Source organism: Condylostylus longicornis, unplaced genomic scaffold, assembly GCF_029603195.1.
Source record: "Condylostylus longicornis isolate FDR11 unplaced genomic scaffold, ASM2960319v2 ptg000055l, whole genome shotgun sequence".
NCBI classification, from domain to species: domain Eukaryota; kingdom Metazoa; phylum Arthropoda; class Insecta; order Diptera; family Dolichopodidae; genus Condylostylus; species Condylostylus longicornis.
The window spans coordinates 3,165,105-3,175,331 of NW_026578024.1; the positions used below are offsets into that span (position 1 = coordinate 3,165,105).

Below are 10,227 nucleotides of genomic sequence, written 5' to 3' on the forward strand. Positions count from 1 at the left end.
GCTGACAAATTATAATTACTAAGTACCAAGTAAGTTATGTCACTATTACCAAATGTTCATTACGTCATTGAATACCTTACTTAAGTGCTTTTATCATATTATTTTTTGAAGTAATTGAATACTTGAACGGTAAGTTATTTTAATTCTGATAATATTCTATTTACTGTAAAATTTTACTTAATATTATTTGCAATTTTTCATGATTACACTACTTTTAATATCACTACATAGTTGCGTATTTCAAATTTACTTTAAAAAACTTTTAAGTCAATGGCCTCCCTTTTACTCATATTGTAACATTAAACTTAATCATAAACATTATAAAATCATCTCTCTATCAACTATGCGATTTTAGTCGAATTCAGAGATAGCCCTAAATAATGAATTAAAATGGGCTGGAATAAATTCTATTTACTTTTATTTTCTTATTCATTTTCTTTCGTGTTTACTCCTAAAATAATATAATCTAAATACACACTTATATACACTCTTTAATTAAGTATACAAAATAGCAAAAAATCACTTTATAATATACAAAATAATAATATTATATTTGATTATTAAAAATTGTATAAACATATATGTGTATACAGATTTGTATATAGTTCTCTATTTTTTGTCTCATTTGTTGTGTAGTTTAACGGTTAATTTGTTTTGAATTCGTGTATAAAATTTATTTGTTTTTATATCACTATGTGAGCATCAATATTATTGTTTATAATACCATTAAATGGCAGGCAGAATACAACTTGAAGTTGTTGTTGAAATTGTGAACATGGTTTTGATGTTTTCTCCTGAAAATTAAATGCGAATGGATAGGAACCGTTCCATTTCAAATTACTTTACAAGGCACTGCCCAGGAAACAGTCACCTGTATGAGTTAGGAAAATGGACAATGGCGAAATTATTATATTCTTTGTGACTGTCCTGAACTGGCGGTTCAGTATCGCAATTATTTCGAATTCCCTAAGCATTTATCTACTGTTTAATTCACTTGGGGATATTCTCAGGTTTTTGATTGGGACATAGATGCTATAATCGGGAACATAAGTGGCTACAAAAGGTAAAATAATAAGTAAGAAATCTACAACCTACAATATGAACACATATATAAGTATATTCATTGGATTTATGTACATATTGGCATACATAAAGCAAAAAATAAATACAGAAATCTATAAAAAGCTCTCGTTATGTCAATGAAATATTTTCGATTACAATAAAACAAGGTAAGTGGCGTGAAATATATAGCAATGAAATCCTATAGCTGCTTGGAACAAATTCTTTCCCTTTTGTTTACTTAATAGAAATCAACTTTAAGATAATTTTTCGGGTTAGTGATGCTTTAGATTTATTATACATACAGCGTGCGTTTACATGCACATACATATGCATAGTACATTTACAAACTTACGAAACTATCTATTCTATTGGTATTATGTACAAATCTACCGTATTATGTAAACACAAAAATATAACAAAAAAATTATTAAAGCACAAGCTTTGGTAAATGCTTAAAATTTCCTAATTGAATTTATTAAGAAAGATAAGGGAGATCAAAATAATTAAGATAATTAAGAAATTTGATTAAATTTGGCAAATGATATTCCGATTATGAAATAAATATATTTTTGTTTTCCTTTTAAATTATAATTTTCGTAAACTAGAATATGAATATCAAATTTTACAATATTAAGAAGTAAAATATTAATGCAAATTCTTTAATTGGATTATAAATTCATAGAATTTTAATTTTAATAAATTCTTAAATTGGATTTTAATTCATAGAATTACTCATAGAATTTTGCTAATAAGTGAATTATTATGAAAATTTCAAAAATTTAATATCTTTTCCACTCATGTAGTTGAAAACATTCAACATTGCTCGATTTGGATAAAATGTTAAAGAAAAGAAAATCACTTAGTTTTACAAGTCAGTCAATTAGTTATGTTACCACCTTGCAACTAAATTCTATATGAAATGCACAACGTAAACACTAATCTAGTCAATAAAATTGATTTCCCCCGCACATTATTACACTTAAATTTCTCAAATAATACCAACACAATTAAATTTTATTTACACTAATTAATGAACGCAATTAATTTTGTTGTCAATCAAGTCACTTATGTTAATTTTCCGGTTTTAATTGGGTATTATTTGATTCTCATTTTCATTGTTTTTGCAATTTTCTTCAAATATTATGTGTATAAGTATTTTATTTCTCAATTGACTCCCGGAAAACTTCAATACAAATTGAGATTTACATCTTACCCATTTAATTCAAAAAATTACAATTGCATTTTTAGTTAGTCATCAGTCGTAATCGAAATCACTAATAAATTAGACGTGTCTATTATATTAAGGTAGACTCTCCAACCTACATTACTCAATTAAAATTAAATTCATATTTGTAAAACATTGTAATATTAATTACCTGAAAATGGTTGTTGAACTGAAGATGTGTCGATTTGAAGCCTCACCTTGGGGATTTCGTTTAGTTGGTGGCTCTGATTACGATTATCCTCTAACAGTAGTTAAGGTAAGAATAAATTTTAAATTTCAGTTACGTCATAATAACAAAATAATTACAGGTGTTTACTAATTAAATCTCATATATACATTTAAAATGTATAAATAAAATTAATTTTAAAAAATTAATTAAAATTATTTAATTTTTAGTTGAATTAAATATTATAAAATAAATTAAAATTTAAATAGATTTTTTGTGGAAAATTAAGTAAATTACGTAAGTCAAGTGAATTTAATTTTTTTTTTCTATCTTGTTAATTGCTTAACACACATTGCATAGGTTTCGGTTTGAGCAATTTTTGAGAAAAAATAATTTGAGAAAAATGTCACAAAAAAATTTTTGAGAATAATTAAAATTCCGAAGTCTCCGATAATGTCAACAACTTTTCTCAAACAACAAAATGGATGTCATTTGTTTACTACTGAGCAAATGTACACAATGAGTAAACTCAAATGAGCATTTATTTTATAAGACAATAAAATCAATAAAAACAAGAAAACAATCTCTTTATAAACAATTTTTATTTAGATTCATAATGAGCATTGTTATCAAACAATATTTATTTCTCTCTTTAAAAGCCGGAAAACAGAGAAAATTTAACAATTTTATTTGTTTATAACGCTTTTAAAATTACAAAATAAAGTTAATGAAAGTATCTAAGTAATAATTCTATCAATTTTCTAAAAATAGGTAACACCAGATAGTATTGCCGAAAAAGCAGGATTACAAGTTGGTGATATAATAGTTCGAATAAATGATATTTCGGCTAGCCCTTTAACACATAACGAAGCTCACGATGTTATTTTGCATTGCGGTAATACGTTTTTCTTTGGAGTAAAACGTGAAACTGAAGATCATCCAAATTCAGAACAACAACAAATGTCAGATGAATATGAGCAAAATGTTGAAGTAACATTACCAAGCCCAGAAATTCGACAAAACCCTGAAGATAATAGTGTTAGTTTGAGTATAAAAGTTAAAAGCCCTCAATTGCAAAAGCAAAATGCAATCGATGAAGAAGAGCGGCTCGAACAAGAAATTGCTGAAATTCTTTCAGAAGAAAAAGAAGTTTTAAAAGAGCATAATGTTGTTGGGTAAGCAAGCAATTAAATATTTACATAATCTAATTAAAGAAACTATAATGTTAATTGGTTTAGAGTTAATTTCTACAGAATATTTCCAAAACCGGGAGTATGTATGTCTAGCAAAGTTTTGCGCCAACTTAATGAAGATGCTACTAAAACTAGAGAAGAAATATTGAAAGAACAACGTCGCTGGACTACATTTTTACAAAAGCCCAACAGACCAGTTCTAAAATCCAAAGCTGAACTTGAAGCCGAACAAATTAAACAAGAACATCCTTATAAAGTTGTTATTCAAAAACAACCAAAACCAAAAGTAGCACCAGATCGTGTTCCGACGCCACCATGGAGAGAGGTAATAAGCACTTACACCAAAAATTTTTTAATTTTTAAAGCAAACAAAATTTAGTCTAGAAAATAATTTTTAGCCAAGTCCTGAACCCGAACCAGAACCCAAACCTGAATCTCCTGTTGAAGAAGTCCCTATAGCCGATTCTGAAGTTCCTGATTTGATGCCCCTTAATAATAATTGTGATGAAAATTCTGATGAATCTACAACTGCTACAAATGATGAGCAACAAGAAAACAAACAAGAAGAAAATGCAGATGACACTAAATTAAATGAGGAAATAAATAAAGAAGACAAAGAAGAAGCAGAAATAGAAAAAACTGAAGAAGAAATATTGTTAGAAAAGCAATTAGCTGAAGTTCAGCAACAATTGCAAGCTCTTTCTAATCTACCAAATACAATTCAAGCAACACTGGACGCTGTAACGAAACAATTAGCGGAACTGTTACCTTCAATCAATTCAATTAAAAAGCATTCACCAGTTGATATTAGTCAAGTACCAGACAAAATTGAAAAGGTTCATCTTGAAGACCAAATTAAATTGGGTACATAAATATTTTTTGTTAATTCTTATTTCGCAAATTATTTTAATTTTAAATTTCTTTTAGATTTAAAGCCAATTGAAGAAGAACAAGAAGAACAACTTGTTAATGAACAACCTTCAGAATATGAACCCAATGAAAGTTTACCATCTATTGAAAATGAACAACAAAATAAAGAAGAAGAGAATAAAATTGAAGAAACACAAACAGAAAGTAAACCATCATCCGATGTTATTGATTATAAGAATATTAAGGAAAGGGAAGAAAATGAAGCTGAATTGGAAAACATTAAATGGGATACCGAACAACAGAAAGCTAAAAAAGAAGAACAATTTGTTAAAAAACAAAAGGTTAATCTAAATTTCTGTTTCATTGTTAATTACAAGTATTTTTTTTACATTTTGCAATCTTCAGTTTATGAATATGATCGTTGAAACTTTGAAAAACTCCTAAATTATTCCGAAAAAGGATTACCTATATTTTTCGGAACACTTTCATAATTTGCTCAGAGTTTCTTTAAATTTCACTAATATTTTTAGTGAATTAAGAGTTAAGCAGAATTAATTTGTCATAAATTGGGGATAAGTGAGAAGCTTCGTTTTAATGTTTATTACAAAAAAAAAAAAATAGAAGAACGTTCATTGTTAATCAAAGAAAAAATCTATTGGATTTCGGATGAAAATTTTAAAACAATTAATTAATACAAATTCTAACTTTGCAGATGGTTCGTTTTAACATCTAGTTTCAAAAATCCAATGTAATTGTATTTTTTGGTGTGCCCATTTTTTGGCCATACCCGATAATTTTTAATAATTATTTTGAAGTGTAATTTCAATTTGGAACGACGATTTATGGACAATTCTTAGTATGCTATTTAATTGGTACTCATATACATAACTACTACATATTATGTATATTTTTAAATTTCAAAACTATTATTTTATACTTCGTTTTAAAACTCTTAAAATATTTTTTACAATTTTACTTTATATTATGTGATTTTGATTTGAAAACGTGTTGTTTAAAAAAATGTCAGTAGCATTCATTTTTTGCAATTATTTTCTAAAATTTTTTTCATTTTAATAATTAACCACATACATATACATACAACATACAAAATAAATACATATATACTCTATATTTACACGTATATACAAATATATATGTGATAATGTAGGAAAATAGCTTAATTGAAGAGCTGCAACAACGTATTTCTAATATGGATCATATTGATGGTGGTGGTGTTAAAAAGAAACGTTCAAGATTATTTGGACCATTAGTACCATCAACTAGACCTTTAATATTACCGGGTGGCCGTAAATGGCGCACTCCAAAAGATGCTTTTAATGAAGAATTTATTGCTGGAGTACTTAGTTCACAAGCTGAATTGATATCAGGCAATGCAATAGGGTAATTTTCTGATTGATAATTGACTGTTTAAAAAAAAAAACCCTATATTTTCATATTTTTTTTTTTAAATCCAATCATTTTTTATATTAATAATGCTTTTTTATAAAAACATATTACATCTTTTTCGCATTATTATTATTTATTTTATTTTTAATTATAAATCTCATTATTTCACATCGTCATCTAAACGTTCGTTATTCGATGTATCATGTATAATTGTGTAAAGACCAACATACGAAAGTCCACTGTTGGGCTATGATGAAAGGTAATCCAACTATATAGTTAATTAAAAATTTGACAAACGCATTATTTTCATTTTCATTTATAATTTATCATGATTTCTTTTAATTTTCCATTGAATTTATTGAGCATGGAAATTTTACTGTTTAGTTTTTATTGTAACGTTATTATTTTAATAAGATAATTATTGCCTGAATGATATTTTTTAAGTTTTAATTGTTTTTTTTTTTTTGTTCTTTCTTTAAGACTATAATCATTAAAATATTCATTCAAATTCATTTTCATTTCTCATAATATAAACATGCACAAATCATACTCACATTAAACCAGAATTTTATTTTTAAAGAATTGGTTATATTAAGGACATTAATATAGAAATATATGTACGTTTAACTTGCCAACATATTGTTGCACACATAAATTACGTGCAACAATTTACTTTATTGAAGAATTATTATTTATTCATTTTTTTCAATTACAATAATAATATATAACAGAGATAAAATCGTAAAAACAAAAATATTGCCTACATTTAGGATCACAAGTATTACCAAAGCAAAATTTCAAAGAATTAAAACAACTACACATAATACGATTACATTTTTAAATTTAAAAATGGTTAAAATTAATTTTTCCCCTCCAACTGCAACTCTTGAATTTAAGAGTACAAAATTTTATAATTCTCTCATGAATTAGACATCAACATCATTATCAAGTGTTAGTATGGTAAAAAGACTGCCTACATTTTGATTACAAAGTATTATGACGAGTATAAAAAAAATACTCATTTTAAATAGATTTAATTTTAAAATTCATGATTTTTAAATACAATACTAAATTAACTGTATATATACTGCACAAAAATTTTCATTTAAAATTTAACATTTTTCATATTTATATATTTTTTTTTAAATTTCATCACTATATTTTTATAATGTTCATTATTGTATATGCAGTAATACTAAATTAAATCTGTTATTTCACAAACCGACCAACCTGTTGAAAACTTTTCATTTGAACATCCTTTTACTTTAAACCTTTTTGATTAGGTATAATCTTTATAAAAGAAAGGATGTAAGATGAAATGCAATGTAATATGTTCAAAACATATGTATAACAGTTTAAAGCGAAATATAGTATTACTGCAAAATCATATTATAATTTGTAATTGTAGCTAACAGTTGTTAGTTGTGGTTTTTTTTTTTCTGATTGTCTTTTTTTCGAATTTATTTGTAGATTGAATTGTGGAATCGTCTATTTAATGGAGAAGATGTTTCACGGAAAACTTTCAGGTAGGTTTAATCAAAATTAATGTTATATACACTATTTGTAAAAACAAATTATTGTTATATACTCTATTTTGTACATTTGCAACAATTTATAATTAATGCAGAATATTTTTTATTTTATCAAAATTTTGTTATAACTACAAAATATTAAAGGAATATTAATTTGTTTCCACTATCGCGGATGATATTAATTGAATTTAATTATATTTAAATTCAAATTTCTAAGCTTAAACTAATAAAAACAAATTTTACACTAATAATTCAAAAATATGACAACAATAAAATTGTAAATGCAGAGATTACCAATAATTCTCAGAAAGCATTAAAAAGGTTTTAGTTATATTCAATTCAATTTATAAAATATTATACTACACTATTACTACTTGTACTACTATAATTTGCCTCCTGTATTGTATCTAGTAATAGGAAATATAAATTAATTTCTCTGAAAGGAAAAGAAAACCGCCGCAATACATTTTATCCTCTTTTGTAAAATTTTAATTTAATTTATGTATTTCCTTTCAAACAGTTTTATATACAATAACTACACAGCATCATATACACATTTTGTATACATATATGTATGGAAAAATTAATTTTTTTTTCTTTTTGCGGATTAAAAGAGAGTTCAATAGTGCATCATTAGTTATTCAATTGGAAAGGAAGTAAGTATAATATAATCTCATATTTTAATCACATTGAATTTAAATTGAATCTTTAAGAAAATCAAATAATAATCGGAAGTGCATGGTGACAAAAGCTTGCATGATTTTTATTTTTTGTTTTTATCATATTATAATTTTATATTTATTATGTAAAAATAAAATTTTCAATTCAAAATAATTAAATTAAAAATATGTAGGCTAAGAAACTATAAAAAATATTTATAATGCTACAAGAAATACAATGTTAATAAATTTTTTATATTTAATTTGTAAAATGTAGAGTAAACTTCATGAAATATCAAAAACCTGAAAAGAAAGTTGACTTGGACAAAAGTGAAGTTTTTAAAGTTCTTCACAATTTGGACAAAAAACCAAAACATGGTATTGAAGTGAGACCACCAATTGTACCAGCTGAAGAAGATATCAGAAATGTAATTCTAATATTATTAAATAAATTATAATAAATGTTAATTTGTTCTGTTTACTCTTTAAGGTTGCTGCATCATGTGGTTAGTTCATCAAATTTGAAAGATTCATTTTCGAGATTTCATCATATTTTATCACACACCGTAGAAATGGTTTTTTTTATTTATCTACTTATACATTTTGTTTTAAAATTTTCCAAACATGTATTGTATACAATCGATTCATATAATAATAATAATCGATTATTAAAATTTTTATGGATTTTGTATATTGTACTCTTTTCTTCTTATACAATAAGATTTATAAAGATCAAATTATATAAAATACAAAAAGTGTTCAATTATACATGCAAATTTTATTAAATAAAGTTTTTCGTACCGAAAATGTGCATAAGTTTTCTTGTTTTTTTCTAAACTATTAAAGAACATTCTATTCGGAAATATAAAAACCGGTGGAGTCCATGCAATATTATATGATTCTTTTACCCGTTGCGTAAAAAAAAATCGTTCTTTTCTCTTATTTTGTATAAAATCTATTGGTTATGTAAATTCACCATAAAGAGAAAATAACGACAAAATTTTTAATTCTTTATTGATCAAAAAAATTTTTTGAAATTTGAAATGAAAATTGTTTAATTATTTTTGTCCCCCGAGCAGTCTGAGTATATTTTCACATTTAATGTAAATTAAATCTTAAATAACGTTGGAAAAATTTTATATAAAAATTTCGAATTTTTAAAAGATCTTATTATTCTTGATCTTGTTATTGCATCTTATTTTAGAATGAAAATTTTTAAGCCAATATAGTTTTGGTCAACCCAAGCTGAACCTTATGTAAAAGACTTTCAAAATATTACTATAAATACGCAATATACACAATGTCATGTTTATCTTAGGATATTTAAAATAATAATTTTATTATTATTTACCAGAATTTTTATTAATTCAGTTTTAATAAAATAGGCACAAAGAGTGGTAAACACAAAATTTCTAAAATAAATTATCACTTATGTAATATGTGAATTATGTAATGCAATTCAATCATTTGATAACCATTTCAGTTGTACTGCCATAACATTAATTTATGGTTACTGATATGAGCACTCTGTTCTTCTTAAATATACCTCAAACATCTGCCTGTAAATCAAAAAGTTTACTTAAGATTTATTGATTTTAATTTTGTAGAAAAAAATTGAAAATAAGTGTAGCAATCTATACATGTAATTAAGTAATCCTTAATTTTATTTAATAGAAAATTTTCCTATCAATTATATATACATACATACATACATACATACATATATATATAGATATATACGTATATCTTGTTACAAATTAGGTGGCGTTCTATCAACAATTTACCAATTAGTTAGTGAATTAAAACAAAAAACAAATTTGTTGATTAACCGAATTTTCCTGAAAGGAAAATAAATAAATAAAATAGTCGAAAGGTCAATGTCTAACCATAATGCATCATTTATTTTATATACTTATTCACATTATTTTTACTAGATTTTTTTTATAAATTACGTTGATTTTAATATAAATAGAATAAAACAAAAGTAAAAAAGCATTTGAATGCAATTATAAACCTGAAAACGTAAAATAAAGTGTCAATCAATGCCATTAACAACAACATTTCAATGGTATGAGATTATAAATAAATTGTAGGAGGGTAAGATATTAGTTTG

At 24.9% G+C, this 10,227-nt stretch overlaps 1 protein-coding gene across 5 annotated transcripts; it reads left to right on the top strand.

The window, feature by feature from the left end:
- Positions 1–2,326: 2,326 nt before the first annotated feature.
- Positions 2,327–8,920, top strand: LOC129611742 (golgin subfamily A member 6-like protein 1). Of its 5 annotated transcripts, none has more exons than XM_055525035.1 (9): positions 2,327–2,543; positions 3,225–3,628; positions 3,692–3,971; positions 4,045–4,510; positions 4,574–4,857; positions 5,685–5,917; positions 6,144–6,182; positions 8,392–8,542; positions 8,605–8,920. In XM_055525035.1, exons 1-9 carry the CDS (start codon positions 2,445–2,447, stop codon positions 8,623–8,625), a joined length of 1,977 nt encoding a protein of 658 aa, XP_055381010.1. In that variant the 5' UTR covers positions 2,327–2,444; the 3' UTR covers positions 8,626–8,920. The 5 variants fall into 5 exon arrangements, with proteins under 5 accessions (XP_055381010.1, XP_055381011.1, XP_055381013.1 ...); XM_055525036.1 differs by having other exon boundaries at positions 3,707–3,971; XM_055525038.1 differs by lacking the exons at positions 8,392–8,542; positions 8,605–8,920 and adding exons at positions 7,394–7,449; positions 8,070–8,111.
- The last annotated feature ends 1,307 nt before the right edge of the window (positions 8,921–10,227 follow it).